The 21,001-nt window shown below is 36.8% G+C and overlaps 1 protein-coding gene across 2 annotated transcripts in view; it reads left to right on the top strand.

Annotated features, from left to right (window-relative positions):
• Positions 1-6,750: 6,750 nt before the first annotated feature.
• The window catches only part of VIRMA (vir like m6A methyltransferase associated), a 60,842-nt gene continuing 46,591 nt past the window's right edge, over positions 6,751-21,001 (top strand). For both annotated transcript variants that reach the window (XM_024765426.1, XM_024765425.1), the window contains exons 1-4: positions 6,751-6,832; positions 14,655-14,770; positions 18,477-18,563; positions 19,651-19,699. In XM_024765426.1, coding sequence (XP_024621194.1) covers positions 6,770-6,832; positions 14,655-14,770; positions 18,477-18,563; positions 19,651-19,699 — 315 coding nt within the window. In that variant the 5' untranslated portion in view covers positions 6,751-6,769. The remainder of the gene's footprint in view (positions 6,833-14,654; positions 14,771-18,476; positions 18,564-19,650; positions 19,700-21,001) is intronic.

Below are 21,001 nucleotides of genomic sequence, written 5' to 3'. Positions count from 1 at the left end.
CTCTTTTCACTGCAGGGTGGTGAAAATCAAAGAAGGAAAGACACTGTAGCTGGTAAAACAGCAACAGCTACTATGGGCTGTTTACAGAGCACTGTTCCGGGGGAGTTTCTAATCTGATGAGCAAAAGAGACAGAAATGAAAGAAAAAGAATAGTACAATCCAAGCATTTGATATATAAAACATGCATAATACATAATTTGATATCTGATTTGAAATAGTGAAAAAGAAATCAATTCATTCAATAAACATTTTTGAGTATTTAGTGTGTGCCAGGAACAGGGTATTATCACTAGTTTGGAAGAAGCTCATAGGCTAGAAGGGGGACACTAACCTATGAAGAAATGGCAAAAGCTAGTTGGAAAAAAAAGAAAAAAAAAAAAAAAAAGCTAGTTGGGCACTAGACCTTAATCTGTTGAATATACTCCAAAGTACAGATAAAAAAATATCAAATCTGAGGAGTCAGGGGACTGTGTGGTGCAGGAAGTATGTATACACCACATTTTGTTCATCCATTTATTCATGGATGGATATTTGGCTTCTTTCCACCTTTTGGCCATTGTGAATAGTGCTGCTATGAGCATTCATGTGCAAGTATTTGAGTACTTTTTTCAGATCGTTTGGACTATGCCTAGCAGTGGTAATATGGTAATTCTCTGTCATATGGTAATTCTATATTTTTTTTTCAGAAACTGCCACACTGCTTTCCACAGTGACTGTACCAGTATATATTCCTAATGTACAAGGGTTCCAATTTCTCTACATCCTCACCAACTCTGATTTAAAAACAAAAAAAAATGTAGCCATTCCAACGGGTGTGAAGTATCTTACTGTGGTTTTGAGTTGTCTTTCCCTAATGACTTAAGACATTGAGCAACTTTTCATGTATGTATTGGTCATTTGAACTTCTTTGGAGAAATGTCTATTCAAGTTCTCTGCCCATTTTTTCATTGGGTGGTTTGTCTTTTTGTTGTTGAGTTGCAGAGTTTGTTATATATTCTGGAGAATAGACCATTATTATACATATAATTTGCAAATATTTTCTCACATTTCATAGATTGTCTTTTCAGTCTCTTGATAGTGTCATTTGATGCACAAAAGTTTTTAATTTTGATTAAGTCCTATTTATTTTTTCTTCTGCTCAAGTTTTTTGTGTCCTAAGAACCCATTGTCAAATCCCAGGTAATACAGATTTACTGATACGTTTTCTTCTAAGACTTTTATTCTTTTTTTTTTTTTTTTTTTTTGCATGTGGGATCTTCCCGGATCGCGGCACGAACCCGTGTCCCCTGCATCGGCAGGCGGACTCTCAACCACTGCGCCACCAGGGAAGCCCTCTTCTAAGACTTTTATGGTTTCAGTTTTTATATTCAGGTTCTTGATCCATTTTGAGTTCATTTTTGTATACGGTATGAGTTAAGGGTCCAATTTCATTTTTTTTCATATAGACATCCAGTTATCCCAGCACCATTTATTGCAGAGATTATTCTTTCTTCCATTGAATGGCCTTGGTACCCTTGTCGAAAATCAATTTACCATATATGTAAAGGTTTATTTCTGACCCATTTAAAAAATTTTATTGAAGTATAGCTGATTAACAATGTTGTGTTCATTTCTGCTGCACAGCAAAGCAACTCAGTTATACATAGTTACATTCTTTTTCATATTCTTTTCCATTATGGTTTGTCACAGCATATTGAATATAGTTCCTCGTGCTATACAGTAGGACCTTGTTGTTTATCCATACTATATATAAAAGTTTGGGGATTCCCTCGTGGTCTAGTGGTTAGGACTCCGCAATCTCACTGCCGATGGCCCGGGTTCAATCCCTAGTTGGGGAACTAAGATCCCACAAGCTGCATGGCGTGGCCAAAAAAAAGTACATTATTTAAAAAAATTTAAAAATACAAGTTTGCCTCTGCTAATCCCAAACTCCCAATCCTTTCCTCCCCTACCTCCTCCTTGGCAACCACAAGTCTTTTCTCTATATCAGTGAGTATGTTTTTGTTTTGTAGATATGTTGATTTGTGTTGTATTTTAGATTCCACATATAAGTGATATCATATGATATTTTTCTCTTTCTGACTTACCTCACTTAGTATGATAATCTCTAAGTCCATCCATGTTGCTGCAAATGGCATAATTCATTCCTTTTTATGGCTGAGTAATATTCCATTGTATATATGTACCACATCTTCTTTATCCATTTATTTGTCGATGGACATTCAGGTTGTTTCCATGTCTTGGCTATTGTAAATAGTGCTGCTATGAACATAGGGGTGCATGCATCTTTTTGCATTATAGTTTTGTCTGGGTATATGCCCAGGAGTGGGATTGCTGGATCATATGGCAACTCTATTTTTACTTTTTTGAGGAACCTCCATACTGTTTTCTATAGCGGCTGCACCAATTTACATTCCCACAAACAGTGTAAGAGGGTTACCTTATCTCCACACCCTCTCCAACATTTGTTATTTGTAGACTTTTTTTTTAAGCATCTTGATTGGGGTATAATTGCTTTACAATGGTGTGTTAGTTTCTGCTTTATAACAAAGTGAATCAGTTATACATATACATATGTTCCCTGTAGACTTTTTAATCATGGCCATTCTGACCAGTGTGAGGTGGTACCTCATAGTAGTTTTGATTTGCATTTCTTTAATAATTAGTGATGTTGAGAATCTTTTTATTTCTGACTCACTTCTATTCCATTGGTCTATATGTTTATCCTTATGCCATTACCACAGTTTTAATTAATGTAGTTTTGTAGTAAGTTTTTTTTTTTTTTTTTTTTCTTGCGGTACGCGGGCCTCTCGCTGTTGCGACCTCTCCTGTTGCGGAGCACAGGCTCCGGACGCGCAGGCTCAGCGACCATGGCTCACGGGCCCAGCTGCTCCGCGGCATGTGGGATCTTCCCGGACCGGGGCACGAACCCGCGTGCCCTGCATCGGCAGGCGGACTCTCAACCACTGTGCCACCAGGGAAGCCCCTGTAGTAAGTTTTGAAATAAGGAAGTGTGTATTCTCCAAATTTGTTCTTTTTTCAAGACTGTTTTGGCTATTTGTGGCCCCTTGCCCATATGTGGCCCATATGAATTTGAGGAGCAGATTTTCCATTTCAGGAAAAAACTAAAGGCTGTTAGACTTTTGATAGGGATTGCATTGAATTAGTAGATTGCTTTGGATAATACTGTCATCTTAACAATATTAAGTCTTCCAATTCATGAACATGGAATGTCTTCCCATTTATTTAAGACTTCTTTAACTTTTTTTAGCAATATTTTGTAGTTTTCCGTGTATAAGCTATTCACCTCATTGGTTAAGCTCATTCTTTAGGTATTTCATTCTTTTGGATACTATTGTAACTGTATGTAGGTTTTTGAAAGCCATATTGAGGGAGTCATATTCAAAGTAGAGGAAAACATGTAAGCAAGGGCACAGAGATGTGAAATACCTCTGGATTAAGGGAGCCATATCTAGATGGGAATCGCTGAATCATCAGAGTGGGACGAGGTGAAAGAGTGAGCAAGGAGAAGTGAATTTGGGGCCCTACACACTGTGAGAGGTGATGGGTAGCCAATCAGGGATTCTGAGCTCTCCCAGAAGTCTGGCTAATACATCACTCTTTCTTGACCTCCTCTACATCTTTCTGCCCTCTCAATCATAGCTGATGATTGCACGGAGACAATAGAAACCATCAAAAAGGAACTCCCTTATTTCCACATACTAAATCATTACTCCCATCTGCTGTGTATCCATGGACTCCTTCTTGCCCCTGGTTACCAGGCAGCAGGTGTTCTTTTTAGCAAAGGTCACTTTCTACTTGTCTACCAGATACCATCCCTCCCTCCACTCAATACATTGCTTCTTGAAATATCCCCCCTCTTTATTCATCATCACTGTTTCTCCATTGCTTTATTCCCAGCAGTCTACATGTTCTATTATCTTCCATCTTAAAAATACTCTTTGATTCCATTTCCCCTCCAACAATTACCTCATCAAAAAAAAAAAAAAAAAACACAACCCAATCTACAAATGGGCAGAAGACCTATATAGACATTTCTCCAAAGAAGATATACAGATTGCCAACAAACACATGAAAGAATACCTCATTTCTTTGTTCTATGCAACAAAAGTTCTCGAAAGAGTTTACACACGTTTTTTATACTCAATTCTTATTCATCTTAAAAAGTTTTATTTTTTATTAGGTAATACATGTACATGGAAATAAATTCTATTTCTGTACCTTAGCCATCAAGCTCCCGTCCCTGGAGGCAAAAATAACGATCAGTTTCTTGCATAATTATTTTAGAGATAGTCTATAAATTCAAATACACACATGGTATGTATGTGCAACACAAAGAGTGAAGCCTAATGTAATATATGGACTTTAATTAATAATAATGTATCGGGGCTTCCCTGGTGTCGCAGTGGTTGAGCGTCTGCCTGGCGATGCAGGGGACACAGGTTCATGCCGCGATCCGGGAAGATCCCACATGCCGCGGAGAGGCTGGGCCCGTGAGCCATGGCCACTGAGCGTGTGCGTCCGGAGCCTGTGCTTTGCAACGGGAGAGGCCACAACAGTGAGAGGCCCGCGTACAGAAAAAAAAAAAAAAAATACTGGCTCATCAATTGTAATAAATGTACCATCCTGGGAATTCCCTGGCAGTCCAGTGGTTAGGAATTGGCACTTTCACTGCTGTGGCAGCCCAAGTTCAACCCCTGGTCGGAAAACTAAGAGCAGCACAGTGCAGCCAAAAAATAAATAAATAAATAGATAAAATAAATGTGCCCCCCTAAATAACGCAAAATAATAGGGGAATCCTTGATAGAAAAAATGGGATATATAGATAGGAACTCTGTACTATCTGCTCAATTTCCCATAAAACTAAAGCTGCTCTAAATAATAGTTTATTATTACTATTATTAGGCCATGCCTCTTGTGGGATCTTAGTTTCCCCACCAGGGATTGAACCCGCACCTTCATCAGTGAAAGCCTGGAGTCCTAATCACTGGACTTCCAGGGAATTCCCCCAATATTATTAGTTTTTAAAATCTACCTCACACTACACTTAGGCCAAAAAGAAAATCAAAGATAAGAAAATGAGACTATGTAAAAAAATACCAATAATAAACGCACTACATGGTATACTAGTTACAGTTAAGCAGAGCTTATGGAAGAGTTGGTAGACATAAATATACAGTAATAAATAAGAATATAAGTAACTTAAGTATCACCATAGAAATTAAAGAACAGCATATAAGCCTAGAGAGCAGAAGGAATTAGCAAATACAAAAGCAGAAACTAAAGAATCAAAAAACAGAAAAATGATACAAATAATAAATATAAATGCAAGAAGTGGTTCTCTGAAAAAAACAAATAGTAAAAGAGATAAACTGTTAGCTAAAAAGAGGAAAGTGGATGGCTGAGGAAGGAGGTGGATGGGAGATTTACTTTAAAAATTAATTTATTATTCAATATTTCAGACATATCAAAAGGTACAAACAATAATGTTAGGCACACCTGTGAAACAACCACCAACCTAAAAAATAAAACATTAACAAAAAAAAAAAAAAAAAAAAAAAAAAAAAAAAAAAAACATTAACAAAGCATTTGAAGCCCATGTGCACTTCTCAATTACATCTCCCTCTGGTTCACCAGTATCTTGAAATTTCAGTGTTTATCATTCCAGTGCATTTTAAAATTTTATAACATATATGCTCCTAAAAATTTGTTATTTTATATCTTTTGAACTATTTAAATTCTATATACTCTTCAATGTGTGAAGAATAAGTGTTTCCTTAACCATTTGTTAGATTATCCATGTTAGTAGATATAGCACTGGTTCATTCTTTCTACGTGTTTTATACTAGTGCATTGCATAAATATACCAGAGTTTACTGATTATTTCTTATTAATGACAATTAAGTTTACAGCTTTTTAAAACTATAAAGTTTTGCCATGAATATTCTTGTATCTGTAGGTATTTCTTTGGGCACATGTTCAAGAATTTTCCTAGAAGTGGGATAGGCACATGTAATTTTACTAGATAATTCCTAATTGCTCTCCCAAGCACTTGTGCCAATGTAGACTACTAAATAATTCCAGTTGCTGCAATGTTCATCAACAGGGAGCCAGGGAGGCTTACTTTTCACTCGACATTTTAACTGTTCATGGCATTTCACGTTTTACAATTTTTTTGAATTTTATTTAAATAAATTTTCACAATAAGCCTGTGGATTAAGTATTATTATTGACAATGCAGTTTCCAGATGAGGAAAAAAAAAAACCTCTTGTTTTGAGTCAGCTTCCTATCTTTTTTTAAAAAAAGTCTTACTTTCCAACCTCGCTGACTGCACCTTTTTCCTGCCAGCCCTGTAAAGGTTTCTTGCTGGCTGGTTCACTGGGCCAGGAGTCCTGGGTTGGCTGCGTTCCCCACCCCTCCTCCGCCTCTCCTAAGCCAGCTTCACACCCCGCCCCCGTCCCGAAGCTCTCGTGGCTCTAAAACGCGGTAGTACGACGCGGTTTGGACCACTGGAGACGCCGTAGTCCCTCCCCTTCTGCCTCTTCCCCTCTCGGCGCTCTGAGGGCGCCCTCCGCCGCGCTGGAGAAGGCGACTTCCGGAAGCGCGACGCGTCGCGATAGGTTCAGGCTTGCGGCGCCAGCGCTTTGGTCACAGGAAGTACCGACGTCTCTCCCTCTCCTGAGCCGCTGTCGCCGAGCTTGGAGGGCTGCCCCGGAAGTCCTCCCCTTTCCCCCGCCCGCGGCAAACATGGCGGTGGACTCGGCGATGGAGCTGCTATTTTTAGACACTTTTAAACACCCGAGCGCTGAGGTAAGCCTTCGCGACTTGATTCCGACCCTGTTTCTCGAAGTGGGGACTCTTACAAAAAATCGTTAGGCGTGTCTCGACTGTTCCTCGTGCCGATTGCCGCTTTAATTCTTCACACACATCCTCCCTCCTCCTAGCTTGGGTGTGGGCGCCGCGTCTCGGGGGTGGGTGGGGGTGGCGGTAGCCACCTCCACCCCCTACATTTCCCTGCGGTAGTTTCGGCCCCGCGTCGTCTTTGGTTGAGTTGGCTGCTCTACTTGCTTTGGTCCCCCACCCACCTCCTCAACCCCCTGGGTCCGCTTTGGGCCTTGAAGAGGATCATGGTTCTCAGGTTTACCTCAGGTGATGTTTTAGAAGGGGTCTCGGACACCTTGTGTTTGACAGTAGTGTTAGTGACCGAGCGGGTCACGTTGGCTTCCTGGTTCCCAAATCCCTTTTGCTAGGTCTCTTTTCTAACGGGAGTTGCCACCCAGATGTGACACTCATTCGGTTTAGGATTGCGGTGTTCTCCAGTTTGTCCTGAAACTTTAATACAACTTATCTCTTGGAAAGATTTCACACATTAGGACAAGAAGAACTTACACAGAACGTCCTTTGTCTGCAGCATACTTGTGAAGAGGAGAGAATTGTAGTCAAACTGTAAAGGACAATTGTGTTGTCGTTTTGAGGGGCGAGAGTGGGCTCTTGTAGGGTAATCGTTCTGTATGAACTTGAGCGCCCCTGAATGCATGACTGTTTCTGCCACATGTAAATTGAATAGTCAGCCGGCCAAGAACGTACAGAAATGAAGTTCATAGAGAAATTCAAAGAAACCCCAGAGCTCACATTTCTCGTTCAGTGTAAAGTTAATTTAGAGAACTTTTTTTTTTTTTTTTTAATTTGGCTGCCCCGAGTCCGGGATCTTCGTTGCCGCGTGCAGGGTCCGTTTTCAGTTGCGGCATGCGGGATCTAGTTCCCTGACCGGGGATCGAACCTGGGCCCCCCGCATTGGGAGCGCAGGGCCTCAACCACTGTACCACCAGAGAAGTCCTCTAGAGAACTTTTTTTAAAAAATTGAGGTATAGTTGATTTACAGTATTAGTTTCAAGTGTACAACATGGTGATTAACAACTTTTATAGATTATACTCCATTTTAAGTTATTATAAAGTATTGGCTGCATTCCCTGTGCTGTACGATATATCCTTGTAGCTTATTTGTTCTATACATACAGTAGTTTGTACCTTAAGAGAGAACTTTTCTGTCTTCAGAGGTAGGGATGGTAGTGGGTAGCAGTTGTACTTTGGTACTTGTTAAATAAAAAGTTTGACAACCTTGGTCTTCTTATTATTTTAATGAATGGTTTATAGGTCTATAAAAATCAAATATTTGGAAACTTTAGCATATCTTACTAACAATGAATTTTCTTGTGGTCTCTCATTTCATGTGGTTCAATTAGCTCTGTTCAATGACCATACTTTTCTGACTGCAGTTCCAGCTAGGCTTTAGAAAACTCACAGTGGAGGCAGTAGTTGGATAAGAACAAACCTATCATGCGTACAGAAATAGGGAACAGTTAAAAATGAAAGAAAAGCATATGATGAATTAGTTTAGTAGTTTACTAGTTTAGGAAAGTTAGCATTCATTCACTTACCATATATTTAGAAATCTAGTATTCATTCATTCTTAAGCAAGCATTGAGGACCATGGAGAGGATAGGACCGGTAGTAAATACCTTCTGGCATTGATTGAGGAAGGCTTAGTAGAGATCTTATTTGAACTGAGTCTTGAAGTAGGAGTCGGGGTTTTTTGGGGATATGGAATGTTGGGATGTTTGTTCTCAAGGAGTTTATAACTAGTATTGGACATGAGGTCCACAGAATTATGATTCAAGTTAGATTATGATGAGTGCATAGAGACAGAGTAGAAATTTCTTGAGGTTTGTCTCCTTTATTTCCAAAATGCTTATCAGTGTCTGATATATTAGGACCCCAGTCAATATTTATTTAGCTCCCTTTGGTGGTACAAAAAAAGGCTCCGTGATTTCAGAGGAGGGACAGATCACTTTTCATTTGAGAGTATCAGGGAAGACTTCATCAAGGCAGGTAACATATGAACTTGGTCTTTGGTGGAAAGAATATGTTCCACAGTTATATATAGGAAAGGAGGGCATTCTCCTGGAGTAGTCAGTCCTTTGGAAGGTATGCTGAAGCAGTGGTGTGAAGTGGTACCTGATAGGCAGTTTGAAGCCAAATCACAGAGTTCCATAAATGGTCAGCAAAGGAGTGTGGGCTTTATTTTGTAAGAAATAAGTAGTTTTTGAGCAGGCAAATGATATGATTAGTAAAATTAAGGTAGGTTAGTACACCAGTACATTGGTGCATCAGTAATGCCTAAAATGGTTCAGAATAATTAGAGGTGGCAAATTGAGAAGAAAAGGTGAGACATAATGAAAACTTGAGTTAGCAGATGGGCAGTAATCATTGATAGCGTTTATTGAATGCTTATTTTGTGCAAGACGCAGTGCTTTGGTAATTTAAATACATTATCTCTAATTCATGAATCAATTTTGAAAGATAGTTATCCCCATTTGATAGATAAGGAACTGAGCATGAGAAGTTAGGTGACTTTCCTAAAGTGGCATAGCTGAATTAAGACATACCAATGCACATTTCCTGGCTCTAAAGCTGTGCAGTGCTGTGTCCCAGTGGGATTAAGGAGGAGGGAATAGGTACAATATAAATTTTGGTTGTAGAATTGACAGGATGGCAACTGATAGTGTGAGAGTAGTTGAAAATGATAGAATTCTAATTATAGAGAACTGGTGGAACTAGAGAACTGGTGGGGCCATTGTTAGTCATAGAAGAGTCTGGAAGTGGGTTTGAAGTGGCTTTGACGGGAACAAGATATTTTAGTTTTTGATTTGTTTAGTCAGACACCAGATAGATTCGCACAGTAGGAAGTTGGGAATCTGTTTAACAATTATTTATGAAAAACACTTTTGAAGGTGAGGCATAGCTCTAGGAGGGACAATACAGGTAGAAAACCAAAAAACCAAAATTTACTGCACTTGTTTTCAAAGGAATTTGTAACCTGGTAGGGAAAACAGGCATTTATTCAAGTTTCACAAGGGGAATATGTGAAGGGGTTTGAGTAGTGCTAAATGAATTACAAATTGTGTTGTGGTTTGTATGCCACTTTTTAAAAAATAAAAAAATGTTATTTTAGTAAATTTTAATTTTATTATAGAATAATTAGAAGTTACAGAAAAGCAAAGGCTTTCATAGTTCCACCTTTCGTAGTCTCATCTATCATTAACAACTTTCTTAAATTTTTCACAAGTCCTGTAGTAATTAAAAATATATATATATACATAAACAAATACGCATAAATGTATACACCCACCACACACATTAAGGTACTGATAACTATAATACTGTTTTCTGGTTTCTTTTCTCACGTAACAATGTGTCGTGCATCATTATAAATGAAGAAGTACACCTATACAACATTTTAAAAGTAAGCTTCATTTTCAAACATTCTCTCTCTTTTTTGACTAGGTAACACACGTACGAGGTACCAATTCAAAAGTGTGTACAGTAAAAAGTAAATCTTTTATCCCTGTCCCAAGCCATGCTGTATAACAGCATTTTTATTGGTTGTGTAATAGTTCTTTAAGTGGTAATGCTATTATTTATATATTAAATTTTCATACATCTAGGCTTCTGACTTTTTACAGTGATACGATATTCTTGAGGCTAAATTGTTTTATATGTTTTATATTTAATTAGTTAATATAATTAACATTATATTTATATGTTTTATATTTAATTAGTTCTTTATTACTTTCCAGAGTGGAATTGCTGGCTTAAAATTCAGTCTTACGAGGGTGATTGATGTTAGAAAGTCCTACTTCATTTTAGAGTTTAGGAAGTCAATTTGGAACTCATGCAAGCAGCAGTGATAATGGAAGTGGCAGGAATAGATGACATAGCCTTAGTTTACCCTTAGGAGAGGATAGGGAAGAGAAGATAGTTGCAGGAATAGGAAAGTATAGGAGACAGCTATACTGTGACCTTTAAACACACAATGACTTCTTCCTTAGATGTGGCTGAGTCATGGAACCTGACCAGTCTGTTCTTCACTTTTCAGGTACCTCTCTAATCATAAAACTTCCATTCCATGATTTCCCACTGTCAACCTGTCTTCCTAGGTTTAGGTACTCCTCTAGATATTTTAAGCCCCTACTTCATTGTAATATTTTTAACTTTGAAAACACAATTCAGTCAACTCTTATCAAGCACCTGTTAAAAGTCTTTCATTCATTAAATGAATATGCTCAGCACTATGAATACAACAGTAAACTGAGACTTGGTTCTTGTCTTCTTGAAATACCACTCCAACAGGAGAGTTAAAAGAAGCAATTAGAATTTAGTTTGATAAGCACTCATCTAGACTTGATCTGGCTTAGCTTTTAAGAGAAAGTTGACATCTGAAAGGAGTTGGGAGAGGAGCGTGGAAGGGTTCTAAGCAGAGACAGTAGCATGAGTGATGGCATAAAGATGAGGAAAACCAGGGTATGTTGGGGCTATAAATTTGGATTGGTGAGAAGAGACCATACTTGTTTATAAGACTGAGGAATTTGGCCTAGTCTCTAGAACTAGAGGAGTGACAGCAGAAATGGAGGGAAATGCACAGATTTGAGAGCTGTTTAGAGGTTTAATCAATAGGACTTGAAGTTTGGATGAAGGAATTATTTAGGTGAGAGAGAATGAGAAAGAATCCAAGGATGATAATGTTTTCTCTCTTGGCCATTGTCTGGATGGTGGTGCCATCACTGATGTAGGACACTTTAGTTTTGGACTTGTTGAGTTTTTGGTGCCAGAGGGACATTCAAATGGAGATGTCCAGTTGACAGTTGGATATAGTGGTCTGGGGCTCAGGAGAGAGGTCCTAAATGGTGATACAGATTTTTGGAGTTGACTTCTGGCAGTGAATGAAAAACTTATTTCTTGTAATTCTATTGATTGTGTTTAGCTACTCTGCCCTATTTTCCTCCCACATTTTGCCCTCTAGCCTTGGTGAACTATGCTTGTAATTTCTTGAACCTTCCAAGTTCTTGTTTGCATTCCTTTTGCACATGCCTCTCCCTTTGCCTAGAAAGCTCTTTATCCCTCTGCTACACTGATTCTTGTTTTCCTTAAACACTTACTTAGATCAGGTGCTACTTCTTTTGGGAAGCCTTCCCTGACACTCTTCTTTTCCCCCCACAAATGTTTGCCCACAGTCTGATTTAGGTAAGTACGCTTCTGAGTTTTCATAGTTTCCTGTGTGAGTCTGTATCATAGCAATTTATTTATTCATTTACTACAGTAGATTGTACCTTAATGGCAGGGATTATGTCTTGTCTTTATATTCTCAGGACCTAGCATACCTTGGAACATTATAGACATTTAGTAAATGTTTCAAAATAAATATTGAATAAAAGTGGTAGCAACTAATATAGAAACTCTTCTACTTACAAACAAAATAGATTTTGAAAGGCTATTTGTAAAACCTCAAGTTGATCTTTTTAGGTCCACAGTGACGACACCCTAACTACTACTAATACCATTCATTAATTAGCAGGGGGCAGGGTGGAAGGAGGTTAGAATAAATAAAGTTTTGTTCTAAGTTTCCTTTGTAAATATTAATGAGAATTTTTAACCATATAAGCAAAGGAGCTTCTGTATAGTAGACTTTTTAAGTAGAGGAGCTCTTTACAGGACAGAAACATAGAGCCAAAGTTTGAGGCAGAATGCTTTTTCTTTTATATAAATCTACTGTAGTACTTATTGAATACCTACAGTATATTTGTAATAATTAGGATATAATTTCAGCTGCTCTCATAAAGTCAGGATAACGGTGGGTTAGATAAAATAAGATTTTCTCTTTCAATCTGGTTTTAAGTATTCTAGGGCTAATGTGACAGCTCTGCATTGTCAGAGACAGGTTCCTCTCCCATTCTTAGGGAATTGCCTGCATTTTCCAAGAGAGCTTACCATAACATGTGTTCTAGAAAGGCAGCAGAGTATAGAAGAAGAGGTGGCAGGAGTTTCTGAAGTCTGAATTTTCCCTTTAAGGACATGACCCAGAGTTGCCTACGTCATTTCCATTTACATCCCATTGATCAGAATCTAGCAATCACATGTTCACACTGGCTTCCCAGGACATGGGAAATTCAGTTTTTAGTTCGCTTTTGCCCAACTCAATCTTCTCTAGAAGAAGAGTTGTATTGGAAAACAACCAGCAATCAGCCACACTTTGCATTCATCCTGTTTCTTTTGTATCTTTGAGAGTATAAAGTACACTTGAATAGTTAACATTATGTTAAGATTTCTATACCTATATATTTAATTATATTTAATCTCTGAGCTTAAAATGCAAAATTGGAAAGTCATCCTCTGTCACATTTTAGGAAAGACTCGTTTGACTAGTCTTTTGGTCTGTTGATAGGCACAGTATTCTTTGCAGCTTCAAGAGGCACTTAGGACTCAGTCTTTCTGGATGCAAATAATATGAACCATTCTTATTATAAACTTTGACCACTAGGTAATGATGTTTGGCTGAACTGCTAGGAAAAGTTGATGTAAAACAATCGTCCAGGGCTTCCCTGGTGGCGCACTGGTTGAGAGTCCGCCTGCCGATGCAGGGGACACGGGTTCGTGCCCCGGTCCGGGAGGATCCTACATGCCGCGGAGCGGCTGGGCCTGTGAGCCATGGCTGCTGAGCCTGTGCATCCGGAGCCTCCGCTCCGCAACGGGAGAGGCCACAATAGTGAGAGGCCTGCGTACCACAAAAAACCAAAAACAAACAAACAAAAACACAATCGTCCAAAAACAATGTGAAAAATTTCTTTTTAAATTATTGATCTCAAGAGCTACATTTGTCTGGTCTTGTGTCAAATGATACATAGAAATAAATGTACACTAAATTTATGCTATCCATTTATGTTATTATAATAAATTCTTAGTTTGTGGATTTTTTTCCTTTTTTAAATTTGAGAGGGTTTACCTTAACTGTTTGGTGCCTAAATGGCTTCCCTGGATCTCTTGATACTAGTATGTAAGTTTGGTAAATTAAGCTAATTTAAATAGAGATTCACCATCTCTCATCTATAATTCAGAAATTCAAAAATGGCAGAAAAATCTGCCCTAAATACATGTGGCCACGTGCTCTGATTTGAACTGATATGATGCTAGTTATAATCTTTATTTAGTGTGACTGTTTATACATGTTGCTGCAGAAGTATTAATGTTTTGGTTACAAGGTACTGCCCCAGAAGCCACTGGGGGTGTTAAGTAATATGTAGTGTTTGTATCATTTGCTTTCTAAAAATCTAAAAAGTCAGGATTCTGTTTTGTCTTTGGCCGGCACTGCCTGGTGTGCGGGATCTTAGTGCCCTGACCAGGGATCAAGCCCGTGCCCCCTGCAGTGGAAGCACGTAGTACTAATCACTGGACCGCCAAGGAATTCCAAAAGTCAGGATTCTGAACGGTGTCTGGCTCCAGAGGTTTCCAGTAAAGGATTGTAGGTCTCTATTGGCCTAAGCAAAACATCAGCAGGGAAGCAGATGCAGGAAATGTTGTTATACAAATGGAGAGATTTAACTAGGTACATTTTATCATCAGCTGTTTTTAAGAGTGGTTTTAATACCATTATAAAAAATGTAATAGCACTGTTTTAATGATGTGGTGTTTATTTTAAAATTGTTTGTGGTATTCTGAATGAAACAAATTGAAGTGAATAAATTTTGAATAGACAAAGTGTTTTGCTTACAGTATATTCCTCTCCCCCCTTTTCTTAAAGCAAAGTTCTCATATAGACGTGGTTCGTTTTCCATGTGTGGTTTATATCAATGAAGTCCGAGTCATACCCCCCGGAGTAAGAGCCCATAGCAGCTTGCCTGACAGTAGAGCATATGGGTAAGTCAGTTTTCTTTTTTAAAAGTACTTTTGACTAAAGTTGATCTAGAAACATACTCTTAAATGCAAAAATTTAAGGTAATATTTTGTAAGTAAAAAACAAAAAACCTAAAACTTTATTCAGTTATGGTTATGTTATGTTGCATTGTAATTGACTCTAGGTTTTCTCTATAATCTATATATTATTATAAACTTGAAAAGAGTCATTATTTGACCTGAGTACTAGATTAAGTTTTTCTTTCTTCATTTCTTTTTTTTAATTGGTGGAAATAGGTTTATATTTTCCGAACGATTCTAGGGTGACACAGTATAGTAGATGAAGTATTTTTAATGTGACTTTTTCCTTGAAAATAAGAATGAGTCTGAATATTTAGAAATATATCTTTTATTATGTTGCTACATTTTTTATTATATTATTTTATAGTATCAGTTTTCATGACTTATTGGTGATCTCCTTAGCCTGATACATGTGTCTTTTTATAAATATGTAGCTTCACATTACCATTAGTTGTACCGAGCAAGTAGTTATTTGAGCATCATTTCTCTTTCTTAGGCTCTTTGTGAAATAAACCAAATATAAGACATGGTTCCTGATGTAGAGTTTTGGTTTTTTTAAATCTTTTTTTAATTTTTATTTTTTGGCCATGCAGTGCGGCTTGTGGGATCTTAGTTCCCAGGATTGAACCTGGGCCATGGCAGAGAAAGCACCAAGTCCTAACCACTGGACCTCCAGGGAATTCCCTGCTGTGGAGTTGTTCATAATTTTAACAACTGACATAAAACAGAGGAATTTGATCTTTGTTGTAACATGAATAATCATCTTCTTCTGATTTTAATTACATGAACTGGAGATGAAAGCTAAATTTTGGTTATAGAAACATGAATATGTATAATAAATATATCTGTGGGTTTTTAGCTTATAGCCTAGGTGTTACTCTTACGTATCAATGCCACATTTTGTTATGTCCATGCTGTGATAGCTCAGTTTCTATTACCTGAAAGAGTTAAGCCAGCTACAGGGGTGACTGTTAATGGTACAGATTCAAAGTTAAGGGCTCATTTCTTCATAATTGTGAAAAGTAGTTGGTTATTCCTAGAGGTAGATATAAAAATCTTCAAATGTTTTCAGGTCATTTAAAGGTAAAACAAATACAAAACAAAACAGTAAGAATGATTAGTATTTATAATGACAAATCATTGTAATTGACTTCATATCTTTTTTGCCATGTGTAAGGAAATAAAATCTCCTGTTTTCCTGTATTTCTTTCTACTTTTCCTATGTGTGTAGAATGAGAAAGATGGAGTAATGATAGTGTATCCAGCAGTCTTCTCTAATTGTACTGCTTTTGGTCAAGAAAGGTCTATTAGTTATCTGTTGCTGTATAACAAACTGTAGCAAATTTAGCAACCTAATCCCCTACTATTTCTGAGGGTCAGGAGCCTGGGAGCTGCTTGATTGGCTCAAGTTCCCTCATAAGGTTATAACTAAGATATAGGCTTTGGGTTGCAGTCTCAGAAGATTTGACTGAGGCTAGGGAATTTTAGAAGCCTGTTCACATGACTGTTGGCAGATCTTCAGTTCTTTGCCAGGAGATCCTTTCTATGGGTTGCTTATGTCACAGCATGTATTTTTGCAGGGCGAGTGATCCAAGAATGAAAGTGAGAGAGCATGCCCGAGAAGGAAGCCACAGTCGCTGTATTTTATAACTTAATATCAGAAATGGCATACTGTGACATACTTCAATATACTGCTTTTACTATATTCTGTTGATTACATATTCTACTGGTACAGTGTGGGAGGGAACTACACAGGGGTGTGAATACCAGGAAGCAGGGGTCTTTGGGGGCCATTTTGGAGGCTGGCTACCACAGCAGGCAATATGAATCTCTGCCATTAGCTGCAGTGGGTAAGAGTATTTGTTACATTTCCCCCTTCTTATCTCTCTCCTTTTTCTTAGCTGGGCGTGAATGGCTGTTCATGTTTTAATAGTTCCAAATATGAAATTATTATCAGAAACAACTTTATGCACAGTATGTTATAGAACAGTAAAATAAAGTATTGATTCAATAATACAAATATGTAAGATGTTGGGAAGCCTGAAATCTCAAGGTTGAAAGTAATGTTAGAGATGATATATTTGTGCAGCACACTTTATGATAGTATTTTTTCTCATTATGAAATTCAGAACTATGTCAGGTAAAATTAAAACCCCTGTTATCCCTTCATTCTGAGAATCTTAACATTTGAGGCCATGTGTTTTTAAATTTATATGTGTGCGTTTATATATATATACTGTTTTTTGTTTTTTGTAAATGTGGTATCTTATGTGAGGTTAGGTTTTAGAGTCAACAAGTTTTAAGATGAAAGTCTAGTGGAGTCAAATTACCATTGATTCTTTAAATCGCTGTTCGGTGCCCAGGACCTGAGTCTTTGGTGCCTCCAGAGGAAAGAATTTGCATTTCGGTCCTTTTTCCTTTCCTTGAGATATTGGAGGCCAGGGTCTGGTTTGAAGAGGAAGGCTAGGAGAGAGAGACTAGAGTTGTTGAGCACATATAGTTGAATTTGGGTAAGATAAAATGTATGATGCTGCTCTGATCCCACTGTGTGCTATTCTGTGTATTCCTTTGTTTCATTTAACATTATGTCAGGAGTACTTCACATCATTTAAATTTATTTGAAAATATGATTTCTAATGACTGCATAATCTAACAAATCAATGTACTCTTATTTATTCGGCTAGTTCTTAAAGTGGAGACCATTAGATGGTTTTTAGTTTTCACATTATTAGTATAATGCACCTCCTCTTGAAAAAAGTCTTTGTATATTAGTGTTTCCATAGAAACACTTTGTAGAGAAAAGTATTTCTGGAACAAATGGTGTGAACATTTTCTCAGTCTCCTGAATTTTATTGCCATATTGTCTTTCAGAATGATTGTACCTGTTTGTACTTCTACCAGAAATACATAAAGGAATCTCTTTCAGAGTACTCCGGGCATTACACTTTTTACCATATGGATTTTTTGTAAATAAACAACAAAGCATGCATTGTTTAAAAATCAAGATTTTAGTTGAGCCGAAGGAATTTCAGCAAGGGTGTAGCAGGGTTTCATTCTAGTGCAAATTAAATAGGCTTTAATCTTGATTATAGAAGTCTATAGAAAAATCAAAATATTTATGTAAATTAGTGCTATACAAATTTCAATCTGGGCTTTAAGTCACAATTTAGGGCTCTGATGCTCAAAGTATTATTACAGTCCTGTATGAATGTGGGTTAAATTGAAATTAAATGGTAATTATTATTTACAACTTAAAGTTAGTTAACTCCTGATTCTTTTTGCTAATAGAATAATGATATAAGGAATTATAAAACTAGATACCATGATTAATTAGCATTTGCCATTAAAATACATTAAAAAATTTAAATATCTGTGTGTTTTAAGATGGTCCAAGTAGCAGGCGAAAGTTATTTGATGGCTAAAAATTTTTCAGTAGTACTCAAAGTGAATACTTGACTTCTTGAGAATTGGATATGAATAAAATTACAGGAAATATTGCAGTTAACTCCGTGTTTTTGTTATTTACATATTAGGAATAATTTATCTTAATTCTAGAATTGCTCTTAAATTTGTACTTACTTTGTTTTTTGTTTTAATTTAGGAACTGATTATTGTAAAGGCTGACCTTTCAACTTTGTTTCATTCACAGGGAGACATCACCGCACACATTTCAATTAGACTTATTCTTTAACAATGTAAGCAAACCAAGTGCCCCAGTTTTCGATAGGTTGGGAAGGTATGTACTTACTAGGTAATTTCACCAGCAACTCATAAGTTAGTAAGCAAAACCTTTTTATTCTTTAGATAGAAGAAAAGGCTGTGTATGGTGGTAGATCCAAGAACTCAGGGTTTAATTTTCTCAATTGACAATATTAAGGAAATGTCAAGCTCCTAAGAACATGTTGAGTTTATTTATAAAATAAAATTTTAAATGTGTGAAACATTAACCATCTTTTGTTTGCTTTTTATTGGTGTATGCATTATACATATCACATGATTTGATAATAACCTAATTTGGAAAAGATTACTTTTTGATTCTTAAAAGAACCTATATAAACACATTGAGATTTTGTCTATGTTTTTTACGTCACACTACTACATAATTTAAAATTCCATAGTCACATTTTTGTAAAATGAGAATTTTGTTATAGTTACTCCTATTTTGAATTATATAATACATGCTAGGTATGACTAACACTAGTTGTTTTGATGTCTGCAAATTAATTAACCGTTAGATGGGTTTACTCATTTATGAAAATTCATTTATAAAATAACAATTTTTTAAAGGCAGCTTAAAAATGGAAAATTTTCTGTCCCTGTCAGGAATTAAGTTTTGCTTATTCTTTTATTGATTCTCCACTCATTTATTATTAAATTATATTGGTAATTTAACTTCTTTTTAAATGAAGGGAACCTAGGTAATCTGAAACAGCTAATTTTTTATATTATAGAATGTTATTCTTATGTCAGTACCTGATGAAAATAGGTGCTTTTTAAAAATTTTGGTCCCAGTATACATTTTTTTTGAAGACTATAATGCTATGGATCTCTCCTCTGGCTGTACATTAGAATTACCTGGGGTGCTTTTAAACAAACATTGATTCTCACACACACCTCAAAGCAATTGAACCAGAATCTCTGGGGGGTTTGTTTTATACTTTTTCTTGATATCATTTTGTGGAGAGTAAATTAAACCCAAACTTTGTAGTTCATTAAAACACAAATCTAGCACTTGATTGAAATATATGAATCTAGAAAAACTTCTTCATGAACTGTGATGTTCAGTGTTTGAGCCTATATATTTATTCCTACTCTTTTGGCAGCCTGGAATATGATGAGAATACTTCTATCATCTTTAGACCCAACTCAAAGGTAATTGTAGAAGTCAGTTTTCAACTTGTTACTACTGTTGTTCTCACCTCCATTCAGAGTTTTTGATCCAGATAAACCAGTGATGCAGAATGTCAACTTACTTGGTTCTAGTTCTGCAGAATATCATCATTTCTTGTCTGATTCCTCTTGTATTCCAGAAGCTATTTTAAAATGGAGCAAAGACATTGTAATGCTATTATCTACCCATATAGCTCTTTATTCTAATTTTATACTTGGGTCAGGAAGAAGCCAGCATCTGTGCTTTTCCTTCTTTTCATTTAGGTGGGCAAATTCAGAAGATGACAGGCAGGTAAATTATTATTAAACACCATTGTACCTTAATTAAGTTTTCTTTAAAAATTCATATTTCATACTTCTTCCTTGTGTATCAGAAGTGTCTTTTTCTTGATACCAAATGCCATTCTGAAAGCATCTAAAAGATCTGAATCATGGAAGAGCCGAAATCCAAAAATAATGGTGATCTAATATGGGACTACTCAGCCTGCTGTTTGTTTTTGGTGGGGGATGGGTATTTAATCCTCTGCACCTTGTTTAGACTAAAAATTGTATTCTTTATCTATTTATCTTCCTTCCAGTGGTATTTCTGTTTAGAGTCTATTAATCTGTGGGCATAGTCTTTGAGCCTTTCTTCTGGTCCCTGATTTCCCTTTGCTAGAGTTTGCTAAGGTTAGCAAGGAGAATAATAATTTTTTTCTTCCTCTAGAACCCTTCCTCTAGGGTTCCATTACCACTTATTATTTCATCTTTATCCAACACTGTAGAGTGGGAGGAGAACTCAGAAGTCAGGGGCTTTGGTTTCTAGCCAAATTTTTCTACTGACACTCTCATTTTCTTATTTGTTGATAATATTTGCTCTGATTACCTCTCATAGTTATTGTGAAGATAGAGTGATTAATAGATAAGCTCTGAAAAACGTAAAGTTATTTTATAAGGAAATATTGAGGGTTAATGGCATTGATAAAGTCTTTGATCTTTTTAGGATAAAGTTTCTTTGCAAAAACAATTTGTTTAATGCCTCTGGTTACCCTTACTTTTTAAGTACAATATAGGTACACTGAATATACCTGCATGTCATGTAAAAAGAATGCTGTATAATTTTATAGGCTTTATAATTCTTGAGACTGGGCACAATTTGTACTCTTGTGTATCTCCATGACCCCTGTAACTATTTGGGTTTAATTTATGAATTGGCAGTAGCTCCCCCTTAATTTCCTTCTCATTTCTCTTCTCTTGGTTGGGAATCTGGTTATGCTTTTTGAATAGGATTGGCCTAAAGTATAG

This window comes from Neophocaena asiaeorientalis, unplaced genomic scaffold, assembly GCF_003031525.2.
Source record: "Neophocaena asiaeorientalis asiaeorientalis breed wild unplaced genomic scaffold, Neophocaena_asiaeorientalis_V1.1 scaffold353, whole genome shotgun sequence".
Classification (NCBI taxonomy): domain Eukaryota; kingdom Metazoa; phylum Chordata; class Mammalia; order Artiodactyla; family Phocoenidae; genus Neophocaena; species Neophocaena asiaeorientalis.
Note: the sequence above shows the minus strand (reverse complement) of the source record. Positions and strands in the feature narration are given on the sequence as shown.